Source organism: Osmerus eperlanus, chromosome 16 (assembly GCF_963692335.1).
Source record: "Osmerus eperlanus chromosome 16, fOsmEpe2.1, whole genome shotgun sequence".
NCBI lineage: Eukaryota > Metazoa > Chordata > Actinopteri > Osmeriformes > Osmeridae > Osmerus > Osmerus eperlanus.
In genome coordinates, this window is record NC_085033.1 from 12408632 (window position 1) to 12428770 (window position 20139).

Consider the following 20139-nt stretch of genomic DNA (forward strand, 5'->3'; position numbering starts at 1 on the left):
AGCAAAGCAAGCAAGCTAGCTAGCTAGCTAACGTTAACCGTTCACATTAGTCTAGCACGCCCGCCTGTGCAGTCTTATTGGCACGTCTGGACTCAGGAGGGATTTTACTGAGTTTCTAATCGAAAGAAATGGGCACTCGTTGAGGCACTGAGGACGGGCTGAATCGTTTGACCATCCTTCTGGAGTTACTGAAAGGTAAGGTCCCAGTTCAAAGCCTTAGCTTCAGCGTTATAAGGTTTTTGTATAGCTAATCCGAGGCTACAGTACCCTGATATTACAACCCCGGTCATCTTCATCTTTCCGTCAGTTAGACTTGTCTTGTCACTCAGAAATTGTCATTTTCATTAGTGCTAGCTCTACCTTTTATTATTTCCTAAATGTATTTGGTAACTGAAGTAAGCAACAACAGCAACGTTATGTTATGTCAACTAGTGCTAGCTACAGTACTAGCTACCAGTAATACTGGCAGCAGCTAAGCTAGCTAACTCATTCTTCTCCAGGAAACTGCATTTACTAGCTAAGTCATAAATTGGCTAGCCAGCTAGCTACAATTAAATGTGTTTCGTGTTCTAGGTTGCTTGTGGTGCTGACAGATATCTAACGTTACCCTAGGGTGATAAACCTAAATCTGGAAATTACATAAAAAGCCATGAACATCATAGCCAATAGTGTAGTGCTGCTGTGGACCATTGCCAGCAATTGCCAACTCATCACCCTTCGGTCGCTGAGCTTACTGTAAACATTTCAAACACAAGTACAAGATAAGTATAAAATGGTTTAGATGTAGTAAAGATACAGCAGGCTACCTGATTCGATTATTGTCAATTCAGTAATCTCTGTCTAAATCAGTGTAGCTTTGAACGTGTTGTTATTTGTGTTCTTCTATTTGACTACAGTACAGACTAATTGCCAACCGCACTGATTCGTATTTTCTCTGTCTGAGAATGTGTAAGCTAGTAGTGAATGAGTGAAAGATTGGTGTGCTGTGGTTAAAAATATAAATTAGACCTCCTTTATGTTTGACCTAGTTCGTGGCTCCCATTCTCACTCATCTCATTCTCAGACACAATTTAGAGGCTTTGAGATATTATATCGTGTAGGCCTATGTAAAAACGATAGGGCTATGTCTTACGTTACATGTCAGGGAACGTATCAATTGTACACAGTCCCAAGCCAACACCCTTTAAAAAAAGTAATGTCAGTTAAATCGATTTTTTTTAGCTTTGACTTGGTAACTAAGGCCACAGAGTTCACCCTTGGTTGCTCCAGGCTCATCTTTGTTACTTTACCTCCCTGAGTTACTGCCTAACCTCCCTAAGAGGGGAGAGAGGCCCGCAAGGCATGACTACAATAACATGGCCTAGTGAGGCTGACCATCAGAATCCTGTTTGAGCCTCCCCTTTCAAGTTGATCAGGATTCACACTTTCAAGGTTTTTAGTGAGGAATTGTGTGAGGTAGAAGCAACAGCGTTATGTTATTTCTGTGCCTACATTGACACGTTTCTGTTTACATTATTCTACAAACATGACAGCACAATTAGAACTGTCTGACTTTGGAAGGCTGTCGTGTAGCATACCAATAATAGTTTAAGGCTGTTGTCTGTTACTGTCATGGGCTTTGTTTTTTACTTTCAACAAAGTATTTTGAACGTTATGAAACAGTACTGTCAATCCCACCCCATGCATTTTCCGTAATAGATTACCTATTGCCCTAGTTGACACAACTGTTTTGGTGTTCACCGAAGGGCTTGTTAAAGTCTAGACATGTGTTCTTACAGATCTGATTCATTTAACATACTTTGACATGGCATGGATGGGTGTATAGTGTTGAGTGTTGAGTGTTGACCTAGCATGATATTCGTCAATTAAAGAGTCAGTGTGTAACATAGTCAGCAGTAGGATTGTTACTTCTCAACCTGACTTCTAAGTAATTAACACATTTTTGTATTTATTTCAAACAAACCATAGACACATCGGCATAAATGTTTTAGTCATGTGGTAACTACATATACTAGAGCAGGTCCAGACACATGGTCTTCTAAAACACTGTTTTCTATCGAATCAGGCCACTGTCGGCCTTGGCCCTGCAGTTTTTATGACGTTTAACTGCTTGGTAGCCACGTATTTGTCATTGTGAGGCGTTTACTTGAGGCGTTTACTTGAGGCAATCTAGTCATTGGAGCCAGCCAGGGAGACGGAAGGCACTAGGATAACTCTCGTGTTCTCTGTAGCTTAATACTTTGATCACTGGCGAGACCTACTTCTACAATTTGCTTTGATATGGTATTGTTGTATTATGTTTTTTTTTTAACTTTTGTGCATGATTTTGTCACTATTGTATGTTAATATATATTCAAGAGGATCTTCTTTGTCATGTCTTCTTTTAAGAAAGTGTTTGGTTGATGCCCTTTTCACTAACTCTGGTGTATCATAACAGGATGCTTAAAGTCCATGTTTTATAGTTTGAGATTCCAGAAGAGAAAGTGAACTGAAATCAACCGTGTCTTGAAAAACAGGAACGTGATCATTTATTAACCAAGTCAACATCCGGTACAAAAAGTTTCTTAATCTGATGACATAGACAGCAAATATGGATGAACCCCTGATGAATCACAAGCCAGACAGTGAATAACATGAGTGTTTATTGCAGCGTCGCAAGACATCCAATGACTGAAGGGGCCAATGAACCCATGTGACTGGGCAACAGCAACATAGCCTACCGCTGGTCCTAACTCAGCCACGCTTTCCTTATCGGAGAGAAAACGTGGTTTTTCTGCTAAACTGGAACTCGCTCTTCTCTTATCAGCCACACACCTGCTTGTTCGAGAGAAGAGCCTCATTGGCTAAAAGGTTTCCTTTCATCTGATTGGATGATCCAGCGCTCGGCGTCCCATCCCATTGCACACCCTTACAGAATAGTATTGGAGGAAAAGTTTAATAATGACTAATAACAAGACGTACATAGGGTTCGTCTCTGCTGATAGGGAGGGCTGCAGTTTACATTTACATTTAGTCATTTAGGAGACGCTCTTATCCAGAGCGACTTACAGTAAGTACAGGGACATTCCCCCCGAGGCAAGTAGGGTGAAGTGCCTTGCCCAAGGACACAACATCATTTGACACAGCCGGGAATCGAACTGGCAACCTTCAGATTACTAGCCCGACTCCCTCACCGCTCAGCCACCTGACTCCCCAGTTTAAGAGTTCAGGATGACAGGGAGGCGTTATCATTCGATGCAAAAGGATGTAGACTTTGATCCCACTGGCATTTCCTGAGGGGGATAAGACCAGGCTTACCCACCTAGGTCCCAGATGAAGAGACCATGGCCCTGGGGGGACATGGACCCCCTCGGCAGCTACACGGAGGCCAGTGAACAGGATCAGTCCTCTTCTCCAAAGTCGTCCTGGTCCCTGGTGAGTCTAGTGGAGGAAGCTAGGCTTAGTGGATCTCTAGGGGGCTGATGGACGGTGGTTGTGAAGACTTGGATGTTTGGTTGAGATATGTTAGGATTAAGCTCATGCGCGCTTGTGGTGATGTTTCAGCGTTCGGGACGTTTCACTGCTTTTTCGTTGCGTTGTTCTTTCAGATGTACAATTTGTCTTTAGTACCACGTTGACTTCAGATGAGAATGTTCACAAGATATTCAAATTCTATTAGAGGTCGATTGATCCAGCCACACTGACTGTGGTATTCCATTGAGGGAAAACAGACTGGGATTGAGATGGTAAAAATACATTTTTAAAACATGTGTTTTGTTGGAAATGCCTCAAGGTTCCCAAGTCCTTGATAGTCTGTGCAGTTCTATTGCTGCAATGGATGTCTCAGATTGCCTGCGGCTTAGAGCTCCCGTTACCTTTTGCCCTTCTGGGTTGCTCTGCCAAAGAACCACATCTGGTGCGTCCTGAGAAGGCTTCACTCTTTTGAGGGTTGGGGCTTAAGCAGTGTGCTAATGATTACTTATCCTGACATTAAAGTCATGTTCCTAGCTTGAGACAAGTGCTATTATTCTGCTGTACAGGACGTACAGGTGTACCACACCTCCGTGACTCAAAAGGCCCACTCCTTAGAGATAGGGAAAAATGGTCTAAACATTGAGTGTAACAGACTCATCTGCTGTTTAATGAATTAGCCAGCCCTTGTATGAAGTAAAAACATCTGTGTTTGGGTGTGTGGGGTTATTGACTCCAGTTCCTAGAAGGAGGCTTTCTGATCTTGTGGTTAAGCTGCAATGCACGGTGTTCTTATCAGGTCATGTTGTTTTCCCATGTTTAGTAAGGGTTTCTCATGGAATAGTACTCTAGATCTCTGGACCACCACACAAGATAACCTATTGCGACATAAGCAGAATATTCCATTCAGAAAAACTAACTTGTACTTTGTTGTGTGTATTGTCTGCTGCCCCACTCCCAGTACTCTATACAGATCCTGTACAATAGGTCAGTGTTCAGATCGACCCGTTGCGGTTATGTAAACCCACGATGCAATCATTGGGAGACAACATGACCTTGGATGACCAACCTATTTGCTAAGTTAGCAAGAACTCCAAAAACAGTGTGTCCCACTTTGACAAAGCCTTAGTTCACACATTTCACACGCAGTAAAAAGGGAGACTTCATCGAATAGACAACAAATACAGTCATGGTGACTAAACAAAAACTTTGAGAACATGTGCTGCATGTATCATACCAACAGAAGTAGTCCACACAGATCAATACGTGTTATTTTGGGGATTCTATTTAAGATCGCAGCAAGATGCTGGAATGTAAACAGGAAGTGATTGGTTGCCATAGAAGCGGGAACAACACTTGGACACAATGGACAGCTAGTGTGTGTGTCTCTCTTTCCTCCAGACTCAGTCCGGCTCTGGGGGGGGGGGGGGGGGGGGGGGAACAGACAGGAGCCAGAGTTAGGAGGACAGGAGCTTAGTCTGATAACAGACAGACAGGCACCACAGGTCTGGCACGCAGGGGAGACCAGTGAGGCAGGTAGGGAGAAGGAAACAGACACTAGAGTATTCCATGAGAACAAAGGCCTCTGCGAAAAATCATTACGTTTTGAAGCCAGTTCCGTGAGTTACAGAGGTAGCTACGTCACTGTGGCATTCTGACAATGCATAATAAAAAAGTAAAAAAAGATTTTAAATTTTTGGTAATTTCAGATCCAATAATAACACTTAACATATTCAGTGATTATAGGGGCATCGTGTACAAGGCAATAGTCAAATAGTGCAAAAATACAATAATTTCTGTGATGTTAGTTTTTGTCAGACTTGGTCTTCAAAGACCTCAAACAGAATAAGATATCAGATAATGCAGTAGGAGAGGAACTAGGCAAGAGTCGAGAGAAACCGGTTGAAATCCCAGAGAGAAATAGTAGCCTTACAAAGTACTTGACGCGTGGCTTCAGGCTTGTCTAAACCTGTCTTCCAACCCACACTCCCCAGTCCTGGACAACGCTCTAACTCCCCGGTCGTGTTTCTCTCCCTGGCCAGGCTGACACTATGAACTACGTGGGTCAACTGGCGGGCCAGGTTCTGGTGACGGTGAAGGAGCTGTACAAGGGCATCAACCAGGCCACGCTGTCGGGCTGCATCGACGTGGTGGTGGTGCGGCAGAGGGACGGCACTTACCAGTGCTCCCCCTTCCACGTGCGCTTCGGCAAGCTGGGTGTGCTGCGCTCCAAGGAGAAAGTGGTGAGTGGAGAGGGAAAGGAGATGTTTGTTTTTGTTTTTCTTGTCAGATACCAGTTTGAAACTTGTGCTTTGAGGAAAGATGGGCTGAACCTGTCGTTTGGTAAGAGGAGACGAGGAAACAAGACACACACGCACATATTGCAACAACACAATCTTTTTTATTTGATTCAAAACACCCTTTATTCATGACTGGATCAGTGATTAGAATTAGTTCCTTCACTGGAGAGATGCAAAGTTGCATCATCAGTTGCAGAGGAAAAGACAGCCTTTCTCTCTCTGACATGCGACCTGATGTAACTTTGAGATTGTCTGTGTGGGAACGCTGCATAACTGGAAGCAGGGGCCAATCCTTCAGAAATGTGTAACATAAATGTTCCATTTTACCACAGTCAGATGAGAGTCCAGTGTTTTGGGGGGTCCACTAATGTGCCTAATCTTGTCTGTATTGAAATACATAAAGTAATTACCCTAAACAAATGCAACCTATTCTCTTTACCTCCCTGATCTTAGTTACCAACATATTGTTGCCTGGAGTCAAGAGTCCTTTAATCATGCTCAGGAAACAGACACCTATTTTTAGGGTTCTTGTTTTTCGAGTACTTTCTTTTCCTGCCAGACTTTTGCCTCCGAGCGTGTGATAGTTACCAGAAGCAGGTCGACATGCTTGTCAGATGGTTTCCTGTTAGCTAGTCTGCATCCACACTGTTCTGATCCTACACTACTGGTTTCACTGAGCCTGTGTAGGAGAAGGATGTGGGTAGAGGATTTGTGGGGGATGAAGTCTAAAGCACTGTGCCGATATACAGCATATTACAAGAGGTTTTCTGAACACCAGATGAATGCATGGTCACTATGGCAACAGGTTATTCTTTTCTCTCTCTCTGTGTGTGTGTGTGTGTGTGTGTGTGTGTGTGTGTGTGTGTGTGTGTGTGTGTGTGTGTGTGTGTGTGTGTGTGTGTGTGTGTGTGTGTGTGTGTGTGTGTGTGTGTGTGTGTGTGTGTGTGTGTGTGTGTGTGTGTGTGTGTGAGAGAGAGAGAGCAAAGAAAAGGGAGGAGGAGGCATGACTAAAATGTCCCAGGAGAAAGGAGTCAGATGGTTCCTCATGAGGTTTGCAGATGACATTACGAGGAGGTGAGATAGGAGCGGTCTTTAATGTTCCCTCTCTGTCACGACTCTGCCCTCATTCACCCCTTCTTCAAGATGCTTTTCAGCAGGCAGGGTGGGTCCAAAGGTACAAAGACAATCACATAATAACATGTTTGACTCGTCTAACGAGATGTTTTTCTACAGAAAGGCCGTTGTTGAGCGTGTGGCTCTGTTGGCTCAGATTCTTGTAATCCTATATGGGCCGCTGTCCTGCCAACTCCAACCACTCTGCTGGGTTTATCCTGACAGCATGTGATTGAGCATCTCAGATTCATCCTGAATCATTATCAGAGTCATTAAGATTCCCCACCATCCCTCGTCACGTGCAAATCCCTCCCAGCAGCCTGGGGAATCAAGCCCAGTGGCTGCTGGGAGGACCTGACAGAGCAGTAAAAACAGGAACAAAGGTAAACAAAGTAGGGAGGAGCAAACAAGTGGAATGGAAGTGAAGCTTGTGTGTCGGGATCTGATAGCAAAGAAGTCCGTTTGGTTTTGGTCTCTCTCTCTCTCTCTCTCTCTCTCTCTCTCTCTCTGCCTCTGTCTGTCTCTCTCTCTCTCTGTGTCTCTCTCTGTCTCTCTGTTCGTTTCTCCTTCCATTTCTCTCTCCACCAGGGTTAGGGTTGACCTGATTATTTGGTGGTGTCAGGTTTCTGAAGGACTACTGCTCCTCTGAGGTTTGTCTGGCCCTGGCCAAGGCCTCGTTCTCCTGGCAGACTCCAGGAAACACGAGCCCTACGAGGCTCATTCACTAATTAGGTTGGCCTTCTCATGAGAACAGTGCTCTAAGTAGCCGTCAGCACTGTATGTGGCCTGATTAGAATGAACAGGCCAATGGCATCCTTGTTTTATATCAAACGAAAAGGGAAGTTGGAAACAGGTGAGGAGTTGACACTGATAAATATTTTATAACTGCATTACTTCCCACAAATCCCAAGAATTTCGAGAATATCCATGAGTTTCAAAAGTTGTAGTTCCTTCAGGGAATGTAAAGGGTGTTTAGAAAATTAGAAGACTAATTTAAAGAATCGGCCTATTTGTTAATGATTTTTTAAATGATCTGTCATGGAAATTTGTGTTTTTGGGTCATGCACAGTCATGGAATTTTACTTGTTCATTATAGATGGATGCGCTTGTCTAAGTGTAAACCTTGTAGTGTGTTAAGGTTTCCTGGTGTCTTGTCTGGAGCCAATCCCAGTGTCTGTCAGTGTGTGTGAGCCCTCCCCCTCTGTTTCAGATCGACATTGAGGTGAATGGAGAGCCTGTGGTCCTGCACATGAAGCTCGGGGACAATGGAGAGGCCTTCTTTGTCCAAGAGACCGAGCTGCAGAACGTGAGTATCCAGTCCTCCTTAGCTCTCAGGCTTGATGTGACACATGTCTAATCTTGACATCACAGGGTTTTAAAGGTTAACCTGATAACGACAGGATAGCATGAACAGTATCTGTTTTCACACAGATAGCTGACACGCTGACTACAGTACATTTATTCAATGTAGAAACACTTTTTAGTCAAATGAAGCTTGCTCCTTTGAATGTCAGTGACACAAAAGATATGGACGTGGAATAGGCACTAGAACTGACCTGCAGAGAAGCTCGTGGTCTCTGCCTCCACATCTTAGGCCTCTCTGTGTCTCTGATGGATGTCTCCAGGAGATCGTCCCGGCCCACCTGGCCACCTCCCCTATCCCCACCGAAGGCCACCTGTTCTGGATGGCCGAGGTGGAGCGCGGGGGTGGCGTGGCGCAGGACCTGGACGACCCGGCCGACCCCGAGGACCCCCACGACCCCCCCGCCCCCAGCGCCATCGCGGTGGTCAAGAAGAAGAAGAGGCGGAGGAAGAAGCACAAAGGAGACCCCCGCCGAGAGGAGATGACCCCTCCTGTGGCCCTCGCTAGCGCTGCTGCTAGCGCTGCTGCTAACGCTGCTGCTGTCACAGAGGAGATCTTTGAGATGGACCTGAGCTCGGACGAGGAGGCGGCGGGGCACGCTTCTCGGTGGGAGTGCCAGAGGTTTTTTGATCTTTTATTTTACAATATATTGGGGTGTTTTTCCATGCGTGACAGGAAAGGCAGGGAGAGGGAATGGGGGGAAGACATGCAGTAAAGGCCCCGGCCCTGGATATGAACCCAGGCCGCTGTGGTAAGAGCCTAGGGCCCCCAGTAAGGGTTAGAGGGACCGAGGTTTGACCAGACAAGGAGGATCTGTTGACCCGCAGGAAACTCCTATTGTCCTGCAGGAGAGCTGCCGTGGACACACATTGTCAAGGAACATGCCGTGTCTAAAATACGGTTTATTCATTTGTTATTATCGTTTTAGGTCGTCGTCCATGAGCACAATGAGGGACATGGACCCGAAGCTCCCAGCTGCCAGGCACAGCATGGACAGCTACCCCTTCTCTGACGGAGACTGGTCCCCCTCAGACAGGTACGTGAGCGTGACGCGTACACCCACACTCATGCTTCCCGGCTGACTGTTGTTGGACTGGTTATTCTATTGTTTCCCTGTGGCCCTCCAGCCATGGCCTGTCTCAGGCCTTCTCCCCCAAGAGTGACTCGGAGCTGATGGTGCGGCCCTCAGAGAGCATGCTCCGTGCCGAGTCACACATGCAGTGGACCTGGGGAGAGTTCCCAGAATCCACCAGGGTAAGAGCTGACGCGTGGTTTATTTCTTCCCACTGTTTGGCGTTATCAGTACCCAGCTGCTGTCTGATGCTCAGTGTCAGGCACCATGCGCATTTGAAATTCTACAACGTTCAGTACAATGGGGATGCTAATATCGTGTAACGACTTATCAGGTAAGCAAGAAGGACAGACAGGAGCTGCCGAAGACGGTGACCATCACCCCGTCCGAGAACACGCACTTCCGCGTCATCCTGAGCACAGAGGCCATGGAGAACGAGACGGAGACGGAGGGAGAGTCGGGGCCCCAGGAGGAGGAGGACTCTGGCCCCGTGTGTCCCATCGTCAAACCCCAACCCCGTACCCCCGTAGCCACCACAGCTATCCCCATCACCTCAGCCCTGACCTCTGCCCTGACCCCTGCCACCTCAGCCCTGACCTCTGCCCTGACCCCTGCCACCTCAGCCCTGACCCCTGTGACCTCTGCCCTGACCCCTGCCACCTCAGCCCAGACCCCTGTGACCTCTGCCATGACCCCAGCCACCTCAGCCCTGACCCCTGTGACCTCTGCCCTGAACGACGCCACCTCGGCCCTGACCCCTGTGACCTCTGCTCTGACCCCCACGACGTTGGCCCTGACCCCTCTCACCTCAGCTCTGACTCCAGCCACCTCGGCCCTGACCCCGCCCACCTCCGCCCTGACCCCGCCCACCTCCGCCCTGACCCCCCTCACCCCGACCGTGACCCCCCTCACCCCGACCCTGTCGCCCTCGGAGCCTCAGGAGATCCCGCCCTCCGGCGTCTCGACGTCCACGCCCGCGGACAGCCGAGCCGCCCAGATGGCAGGGGACATGGGCGACGCCTGCTCCAAGAGCGACTCGCCCTCCAAGAAGAAAGGTGAGGCCCAGCACGGCTAGGGGACGACGGCAACGTCTACCTGGGGAACAGCTCTCTGTAGCTTTAGGTCTGACTGGGGGTGTCATTGTACAGGCAACTAGTTTAGTTCTGCTAAACTAGTTGCCCGCTGTGTCTGGGGTGCTGCCGTGTCCTCAAGGCTGTTCTCCTACGTGCTCACAGGGGTCCCAAAGAGAAGCCAGCACCAGGGCCCAGAGGATATCTACCTGGACGACTTGAATGTACTCGAACCTGAAGTTGTTGCACGTTACTTTCCCAAGAGGTAAATCTCCTCTCTCTCTCCATGGATATGATCAAGTGATCTCAGTTCATTAGTTATGTTGTTTCATTTCGTTTTGTTTTTCGTACACTTTTTGTTTTGGTGAATTATAATGATACTGCTGATACCAGTAGGCTGACTGCCTGTGTGTCAGGTTGACTTCTGTCTCTGACGAGGTGTGTGTGGTTCAGTTCTGTCTCTGACGTGGTGTGTGTGGTTGACTTCTGTCTCTGACGTGGTGTGTGTGGTTGACTTCTGTCTGACGAGGTGTGTGTGTGGTTGAGTTCTGTCTCTGACGTGGTGTGTGTGGTTGACTTCTGTCTGACGTGGTGTGTGTGGTTGACTTCTGTCTCTGACGTGGTGTGTGTGGTTGACTTCTGTCTGACGAGGTGTGTGTGGTTGACTTCTGTCTGACGAGGTGTGTGTGTGGTTGACTTCTGTCTGACGAGGTGTGTGTGGTTGACTTCTGTCTGACGAGGTGTGTGTGGTTGACTTCTGTCTGACGAGGTGTGTGTGTGGTTGAGTTCTGTCTCTGACGTGGTGTGTGTGGTTGACTTCTGTCTGACGTGGTGTGTGTGGTTGACTTCTGTCTCTGACGTGGTGTGTGTGGTTGACTTCTGTCTGACGAGGTGTGTGTGTGGTTGAGTTCTGTCTCTGACGTGGTGTGTGTGGTTGACTTCTGTCTGACGAGGTGTGTGTGTGGTTGAGTTCTGTCTCTGACGTGGTGTGTGTGGTTGACTTCTGTCTGACGTGGTGTGTGTGTGGTTGACTTCTGTCTGACGAGGTGTGTGTGGTTGCAGTGAGGAGGCATCAGGGAAGCACTGGCTGGACTCTGACCAGCGCTCCGGCTCCCAGTCTCCCCAGTCTGTGGGCAGCGCTGCAGCCGACAGTGGCACCGAGTGTCTGTCGGACTCGGCCAGCGACCTGCCCGACGTCACCCTGTCCCTGTGCGGAGGCCTCAGCGACAACGCCGAAATATCCAAAGGTATGGCTTCTGCTGTTCCCCAAAACTGGGATTCAACTGTCTTAATTATTGTGGAATCATGGCTTGAAGCTTTGTGCACCAAAGATGTGCGTGTTAGATTTAATTTGTAGAATTTCACTCTGTGGGGTTGTGTTTGTTTACAGAAAAGTTCATGGAGCATATTATCACGTATCATGAGTTTGCAGAGAACCCAGCAATCATAGATAACCCCAACCTGGTAGTGAAAATAGCTAATAGGTAAGTTCATGTTTGTGTATGTCATGAATCTAAAAAGATCATTTGTGAAGGTTCAATTGAATGTTTGTCCCTTAAAACTCGTTATGTTTTCTTAGGTACTACAACTGGACACTAGCCGCACCTTTGATTTTAAGTCTGCAGGCGTTTCAGAAGAATTTACCAAAGGTATGCTGTCTCCCCATCTCTCTGCAAATTCAACTCAGATGAGGCGTGTCGTAAAAGGAATTTCAAACCGTGTCCTGTTTGTCTGCTTGTCTAATCCAGGCTACAGAGGAGGCCTGGGTGAAGGAGAAGATGCCAAAGAAGTCTGGCCGATGGTGGTTCTGGCGCAAGAGGGCAGACAGCACAATCAAGCAGGTACTAAAGTCTTACATCACTTCCTGAAAGCTGCTCACAGTAGAATGTTCTGGGATTTGAGGGAAACGTCTGTGTTTTCCTCTGAAGTCGGAGACCAAGCTGGAGACCAAGGAGTCTCAGGAGGAGGAGGGACGATCCTCCCTGTCTCAGGAGAGCCTGGCCTTGATGTGAGTCTGCCCCCAACACACACACACACACACACACACACACATACATACACATTCTCACACACACATACACACTCTCACACACACATACACACTCTCACACACATGCATACACACTCTCACATATACACACACACACACGCACACACACACAAATACACACACACACCAGTTTGCACAGTCAAAGGAGCCTTCAGTCTAGCTTTTGTGTGTGTGTTCTTCTTGTTCAGGCCCAAGGCTGGTGACTCCTCCAGTGACGAGGATGCTAAGGAGGTGAGCGCTGCGTCCTGCCAGGATAGGCACCCGGGGTCAGAGAGTCACCCCTGCCCTCACACCTACAGGAAATCGCTACGCCTCTCCTCCAACCAGATCGTGAGTACACGGCCGACCTCCCGCCCTTCAGCTGAGAGTGTTCGCCTGGTCACAAACCAAAATAACCACCTCTCAGCTACCTGGTACCGTGAACCCAAAAATAATACTACAGTGTAATAAATGCAGTTTATTACACTTATTGTTTAATTCGATAATACAGAGCAATTGAAGCTTTTCTGTGGTGATTATGTTGCCGGTGAGATTTGAGCTCCCCCTGCTGGTCATGTGTAGCTAGTGCGGTGTCTGATGTTGCTGGTGAGATCTGAGAGCCCCCTATTGGTCACTTATTTCTGGAGCAATGGCTTCTTGTAAGTCTGTGGAATGTTATCAGTCTCTTCACTAATAATAGGTCAACATACCAGCTGGATATTCTTGTAGATGGCCTAGTGGGCTTGTGAACCAAATCATCCTCACAGTTCAGCCCTGCCCCCATGCTTAAGTCCCACACACACACAATTTTGTAAATACTGTTGTAGGTTAACAAAGCTACAGTAAAATACATTACATAGGATACTTGAAATCCACAGAAATCATCTGCACTTCTAACGTTCTGGCAGGTTCCATAGTGGACTAGTGTGTGCCTCACCCCTAGAGGCTAAAGGCCCTTGCACACTGAGTGCGAAAGTTTCGTATGCGTTTTTTCGCAATCGTCAGCCTCAACATTCGGTGGCTCTGAATTGCCCAAAAACCTGTCTATGGATGCGAAAAACGCATAAAATCGAACCCGATCAGAACTTTTTTTTGAGGGACGAAAGTTTTGGAGGCAGTGTGTAAGTAAGCGCAATTGACATAACGTGAGGTCCTATTAATTTTTTTATGTGCGAACATTTCACACACGAATTTCGGACTCAGTGTGCAAAGGCCTTAAGTCTCGTCTCCTCTGCCCACAGGCCAGTCTGAATCTGAAGGAGGGCCCTAACGACGTGACCTTCAGCATCACCACCCAGTACCAGGGCACCTGCCGCTGCGAGGGGACCATCTACCTGTGGAACTGGGACGACAAGGTCATCATCTCCGACATCGACGGCACCATCACCAAGTAAGGACGGAACAGCCGGGTGTAGTAGAGCACTGATCTGGCCTGGGTCGAGGTTCAGTCTTTTGCTTTCTGATTGCGTTTGTGAAACTTCACAGAACTTCTAGTACAGTTGTTCTACTAGGATTCAAGAGCTATCTATGACAGACTGTTCCAATTAGCGGTCGAACATGCAGGAAAAGATTCATACACGTTGGTCATTATAATTTACCTCCAAGAAAACCGAGATAGACTTTCCCTTAAATAAACCTCTTTTCTATGAGCTCGATGGACCTCGGGAGACCATGTCGGGTTGAAATAACCAACATTAATTATAGCCTGTCTCTCAAACCAGGCATGTTCCTCTTATATGTCCTTATTTTTTAAATTAATGCAAAGCCAGCTTTCGGATTAGCGCCCTAGATCGATCGGATCCTCCCGACGCCCACTCTGTGACGATCATGGTTGGCCGGCATAAAAAAAAAAGGCTAGTTGGTGCTTATTATCTCCTTGACTGCTTGGCCAACGTGTGAATGTGTGTGTGTGTGTGTGTGTGTGTGTGTAGATATATGCAAATGTGTGTGTGTCTCTTAGAGAAGCAGGGAGGGTGGTTGTAGACTGACTGAGAACAGAAACCTTAATGAGCCCATTAACATTTCAGCGTGTAGCACAAAGTCCTGATCCACGTCAGACGAGCAGAGCCTCTGTGAGCACCAGGCGCTCCAGGGAGAGGATCCTCATTAGTACAGCTCTGGCCTTCAGTTCACCCATTTCTCATCAAATATGTCAAATGGACAAAGCTTTTTCGACCAAAGTTGAGGAAGCTAAAAAAAACGGTCTCCCTTCACACACAGGTACTTCGGGAGGAACCCTGTACAAGGAAATTCTGTACGTGCAGAATCCTTCCCTTTCACTTTTCTGTCCATAACGTGTGTGTGTGTGTCTTTTCAGGTCAGATGTATTTGGACAGATCTTGCCACAGCTGGGGAAAGACTGGACCCACCAGGGGATCGCCAAACTGTACCACTCAGTAGCAGAGTAAGTCACGGGGATCAACATCTCTCCTTCATTCCAACCTTCCCTCCTCGTCAGGTTAATCAAGAGCCATCCATCACTCATCCTTAAATCATAAGCATGATCACATTCTCCACCGTGTGGAGTTGACTGCCCGGACTGAATCACTTCCTGTTTCCTGTAGGAATGGCTACAAGTTCCTGTACTGCTCAGCGCGTGCCATCGGCATGGCTGACATGACCAGAGGCTACCTGCAGTGGGTCAACGACGAGGGAACCATCCTCCCCCGGGGACCTCTCATGCTGTCCCCCAGCAGCCTGTTCTCTGCCTTCCACAGGTACACAACCAGCCACAGCCCTGTCTGCCTGTCTGTTTCTCACTCTGCACCCCTCTCTGTCTCTCCCACTCTCTTTCTCTCCACCCCTCTCTCTCTCTCTCTCTCTCTCTCTCTCTCTCTCTCTCTCTCTCTCTCTCTCTCTCTCTCTCTCTCTCTCTCTCTCTCTCTCTCTCTCTCTCTGTCTCTCCCACTCTCTTTCTCTCCACCCCTCTCTGTCTCTCTCTCTCCCACTCTCTTTCTCTCCACCCCTCTCTGTCTCTCTCTCTCCCACTCTCTTTCTCTCCACCCCTCTTTCTCTCTCTCTCTCCCACTCTCTGCCTCTCTGCCTCTCTCTCGTTCTTTCTCTCACTCTCCACCCCTCTCTCTCTCTCTCTCTCTCTCTCTCTCTCTCTCTCTCTCTCTGTCAGTGGGTGCTGTTTTTACTTTCTTTTAATACTGTGTGACACTGTGTGTGTGTGTGTGTTGTGATATTGTGTGTGCTATTATTTGTGTTTCACTAATGCACAACCCATTGCACCATGTGGGGACATATGAAAGTCTACTTACTTACTTGCCCATTAAAACGTATCGTTTCTGCCCCACAGAGAAGTGATTGAGAAGAAACCGGAGATCTTCAAGATCGAATGCCTCACAGACATCAAGAACTTGTTCCAGTACAACAAGCGGCCCTTCTACGCCGCCTTCGGGAACAGAACCAATGTGAGTTGAGTCTGCGTGCCTGTGCAGATGTGTCCTTAGTCCCAGGTCACTGTCTCAGGACGGCCCCATCCTGTGTGCTCTCTGAGGAGGCCGGCGTGGCTGCCAGCGCTAGCTGGGCTCCACTCTCCCCTGCGTCCTCAGCTGAGCTAACACAAACAACCCTGCTGGACCACAGGGACGACCACCGCACACACACACACACACACTACCTCCCACACAGCCAAGAAATAGCCCTTTTTTACATGCATTACAAGGAGTGCTGCGTCAATAGGAATGACATGTCTATTGGGGCCTAAGGTTTCCATGACTCATCAGGTGTGTCCGGCTTCTCTGCATGTTTGACCCCCTCTGTGTGTGTGCTGTGTAGGATGTGTTTGACCTCCTGTCTGTGTGTGCTGTGTAGGATGTGTTTGACCTTGTCTCTGTGTGTGCTGTGTAGGATGTGTTTGACCTTGTCTCTGTGTGTGCTGTGTAGGATGTGTTTGACCTTGTCTCTGTGTGTGCTGTGTAGGATGTGTTTGACCTTGTCTCTGTGTGTGCTGTGTAGGATGTGTTTGACCTTGTCTCTGTGTGTGCTGTGTAGGATGTGTTTGCCTATAAGGAGGTGGGGGTCCCGGTCTGCCGTATCTTCACCGTCAACCCCAAGGGAGAGCTCATCCAGGAGCAGACCAAGGGCAACAAGTCCTCGTAAGTACGCACCAGCGCAGGGAGCCACGGGCGCTGTTCACCTCCTGCTCCACTGCGACACCACATTTCTGCAGATAGATGCTAGAAGACAGAGGCTTGATGCTCTCACTGACTGTGTTGCAGACTGATGTGAATTTCAAATGACCACCCCCGTCATTCCTTGTAAAGTAGATGTGGAGGTTCCCCCCAGGCCAGTGGGTGGGTAGTTCCTGTGTGTTGGGTGCAGGTTGTGAGCGTGCTGCCTGCCTGTGTGTTGCAGGTACGGCAGGCTGAGTGAGCTGGTGGAACACGTGTTCCCCCTGCTGAGTAAAGAACAGAACGAGGCCTTCGTCCTGCCAGAGTACAGCTCCTTCTGCTACTGGAGACAGCCCATCCCGGACATCGGCCCTGACGACCTGCTCTGACCACCACGCACACGCGCACACACACACACACACACACACACACACTCAAAACCGGTGAGGAGCCTCTGTGAGACTACTGCATAAAATGGACCGGTCACAGGAGAGACCAAATCACAGCTGCACTTGTTTCTATGCTGTCACACACACACACACACACACACACACACACACACACACACACAGAGACACACTCACCCTGCCCAGGTAACCCAGAGTGAGTGGGATGGGAGCGATGCTGTGACCCTGCATCTCCTCCTCCCTCCCTCCCTGTCTGCTGCGGCCCGTCTGGGACGGGGAGGAGGTGGACCGGCTCAGGGCTGGAGAGGCCCACAGCAGCTCCACACACCAACCGCCGGAAGACTTCCGCACTTACCCAAACCACCCCTGAACACATGTCCTTTACCTGTTCTGAAGCACGGGTCACAGTGTGAGATTCCAGCCCCAGTCAGTGAAAGGTGAAGCCCTGGCTGCCTATTGGTGTAACTGCTTGTTTCCTCTCTGGAGGCAAGGGAGTCAGAGGTTGGAATGGGCCTGCGTGTTCCTGAGTAAGCTGCTATGTCCAAGAGTGGTTACTAACAACACCACTCCAGCCCTCACATGACTTATTGTTCCTCAATCTGAGGCAGATATTGTCTGAGTTGTTTTGTTTTTGAGGGGGGGGGGGGGGTATTTAAAGTTATGTTCGAGATTCTGTAAGCTCAGTTAGTGTTTAACGGCATGTGTGTTTGTACACACAGTAAAGTATATTTTAACAATGGCTTAATAGTGTTTTGTGCTAGCTGTTTTGTCATTAAGCATTTAAGCTGATATATACATTCTCTGGAGAGTTTTTGTTAACCAATGCAGTAATTACTACTAAACTATTTATCATAATTGATATTTTTGGGTTAAGTTATTGATTTTTTGGATGCACTGCTTTTGGTTGTTTGAGAAGAAGGTATCTATTGTGCCGTGTTGGAAGAGCAGGGATGGGAGTTCCTCGTTGTGTGGCCGCTGGTTCTAACAGCCTCCTGGTAACAGCTAGTCTGTCTCCATGAGAACTGGACTGACCCTGTGTGCCCTGATGGGGACTGGGGGTCCCTTCCGAGCGTACGACACGAGGCCAGTCAGGCTGTGAGGGGGAGGCCGGCTCACCGAGGACAGAGTCCTGGTCTGGGGGTGACGGCAGGGTCCCACTGGTGCTTCCACATGCCTTACCCGGCGCACTTTGAGCTGCATCTCCCCCCGCCCCCCACCCGCCCACCCCAGAGACTGGAACAGGAACCCTCCTCTCTCACCTCACCACGCTCTCCTAGGAGAAGCAGACTTTAAACCAGAGAAGTGTGCAATCGATGCAAGACCGAAATAAGTCTGTTGTTGGCTGCTTAAGCAAAGTCTTTTTAGCGAATATTGCCACCTGCTCAGTATATTCCTAAAGGTATATGTGGGATTATACGGCGTTAATTTAATATTTTGGGGTTATTGACGCAAGAAGGTCCAACTTTCCCAAGAGAGTTTGGCCCGCAGGCGTTCGTCCTGGTGAAGGAGATGGGCTGCTTGATGCTGCGGTGGGGTGTTGACGACCCCAACCGATCCACTGCCTTGATCCCCACAAGTGTGCGCTGCACTAGGATAAGGTGACTTGAATTTTCTCCTGACGTGCCAACTCAGTAGGCACACAGCAGGTGTAGCTAATACTGTTTATTCCGTTGTAGTATGTGAGCAGTGCGTGCAGGTGGTAGAGGAGACGGGCCAGGCGCTGACGGTCTCTATCAACAGGAAGTAGTCGTGTGTGTGTGTGTGTGTGTATAGGAAATCATTCTGGTTCTATAATGACATCCTCCGTTTTTCTTGGTTGTTATGTAACCACAGGCCGGGGTTAGATGATGAGCAGATATGCTTCCCTGGTAAATTGCTTGTAGCAAAAGTTCAGTAGTAACCTATTAGTCTGTGCCAGTTAGTTTTGACTTAGTTTGGTGTACCGCTAACCACACAGGAACACGTTTGTGTGAGACCTTATCGATAGATACCATTCCTTGAAAAAGCACAAGATTGATCTATGATGGCAAGTAGTATTCATCCAGATAGATCAGTGATAAAGGCCCCGTTATATGAAGATAAAGGATTGAAGGAAACATGGGCATACCTACCCATCATTCAGGCTCACTGTGTTGAGGATGTTTGAGTTTTGTTTAGATTTTCTTTTTCGCGTGTTTGTGTTTCATGAAGTTCGTACATTAAGTCGACCTATCTAATAATTAACTAAGCAATTCCATTCTTTCTATGAAAGTAAGAATCGTGTGTGGGTAGAACTCACCCATGTTATATGAACCTGAGATTCATACTAGATAGGATATTTGTTGGCTCTGTATAAAACTTCTGAAGAAAGACAATGAAGTTACTTAATGTTTTTGTTTTTGCCTTTTTGTGTTTCATATAGCTTTTATTTTTTATTCACAATGCATTTGTTTTGGTTGAGTTATGTTTGAAAGTAAAGCTTGCTGTTTTATTACATCTTATAACAACTTAAAATGTATATGTGTTGTATTGATTTGTATAAAAATGTGGTTTGGAATATGTCAGCAAAGCTAAATCTATTGTAAAAATATGAAGCCAAGAAAGTGTGGCTTGTGGTTATGTTTGTGTTTAATAAAAGTTTGTAATTGAATGCATCTTATATCAGTTGTTTTTCTAAAGTCTGGAACTGAATTGTACAATAATAACCACAGGCAAAAACGTTAGTGAGTTTTATTGCTTGTTACGTTATCAGACTGTTAAAGCGAACAAGTCCATGTCCTTGTTCATGGCCAAAAAGTAATTTATTTATCCACCAATCTTATTTCCCAATTTTACAGCGAAGTCAATATTTGTATTTGAAACAGGGTTTGCATAAGTCACAGAAAGGGTCACAATATTGCCAAACAGGCGCTCCAGAGAGTATTGGCAGGGAATGTTCTTTGTGCTGTACATGAATAATACCAGATCCCTTCATGGAGAGGAGAGAGACAGCTTTCACCCACACCCTCCTTACAGCACAGGTCAGAAATGAGGCCAAAGCTGGATCTTATTTTCTTATATGGATGGAGTAATCTTATCTAAACAACAGATGGCATACCATTTATTTCGACATTAGTACCTTTTGAAGTCTAAAAACGTTTGGCAAACTTCAATTTTCCATAAAGGGAATTTCTTGTACGATATACTGTGGTAGTGATGTAGTAAACTTGACTACACTCCCAATACATTAACTCTTTCT

At 47.5% G+C, this 20139-nt stretch overlaps 1 protein-coding gene across 6 annotated transcripts; it reads left to right on the forward strand.

Annotated features, from left to right (window-relative positions):
• Positions 1-39: 39 nt before the first annotated feature.
• On the forward strand, positions 40-19555 carry lpin2 (lipin 2). Of its 6 annotated transcripts, XM_062482477.1 has the most exons (21): positions 3043-3414; positions 5493-5693; positions 8074-8169; positions 8489-8847; positions 9155-9262; positions 9354-9480; positions 9633-9850; positions 9917-10353; positions 10534-10633; positions 11431-11615; positions 11759-11852; positions 11948-12017; positions 12117-12209; positions 12297-12376; positions 12607-12748; positions 13639-13787; positions 14715-14801; positions 14962-15114; positions 15699-15813; positions 16397-16500; positions 16760-19555. In XM_062482477.1, exons 1-21 carry the CDS (start codon positions 3313-3315, stop codon positions 16902-16904), a joined length of 3165 nt encoding a protein of 1054 aa, XP_062338461.1. In that variant the 5' UTR covers positions 3043-3312; the 3' UTR covers positions 16905-19555. The 6 variants fall into 6 exon arrangements, with proteins under 6 accessions (XP_062338463.1, XP_062338462.1, XP_062338461.1 ...); XM_062482479.1 differs by lacking the exon at positions 3043-3414 and adding an exon at positions 40-195 and having other exon boundaries at positions 9633-10353; XM_062482478.1 differs by lacking the exon at positions 3043-3414 and adding an exon at positions 2177-2283 and having other exon boundaries at positions 9633-10353.
• Positions 19556-20139: the final 584 nt, after the last annotated feature.

Bases quoted from the DNA above. Each gene is read 5' to 3' on its own strand.
- lpin2 (XM_062482475.1), top strand. From the start codon at position 3,313: ATGAAGAGACCATGGCCCTGGGGGGACATGGACCCCCTCGGCAGCTAC. The intron at 5,694-8,073 runs GTGAGTGGAGAG...CCTCTGTTTCAG, and splicing joins TGCGCTCCAAGGAGAAAGTG to ATCGACATTGAGGTGAATGG. The intron at 12,018-12,116 runs GTATGCTGTCTC...TGTCTAATCCAG, and splicing joins TTCAGAAGAATTTACCAAAG to GCTACAGAGGAGGCCTGGGT.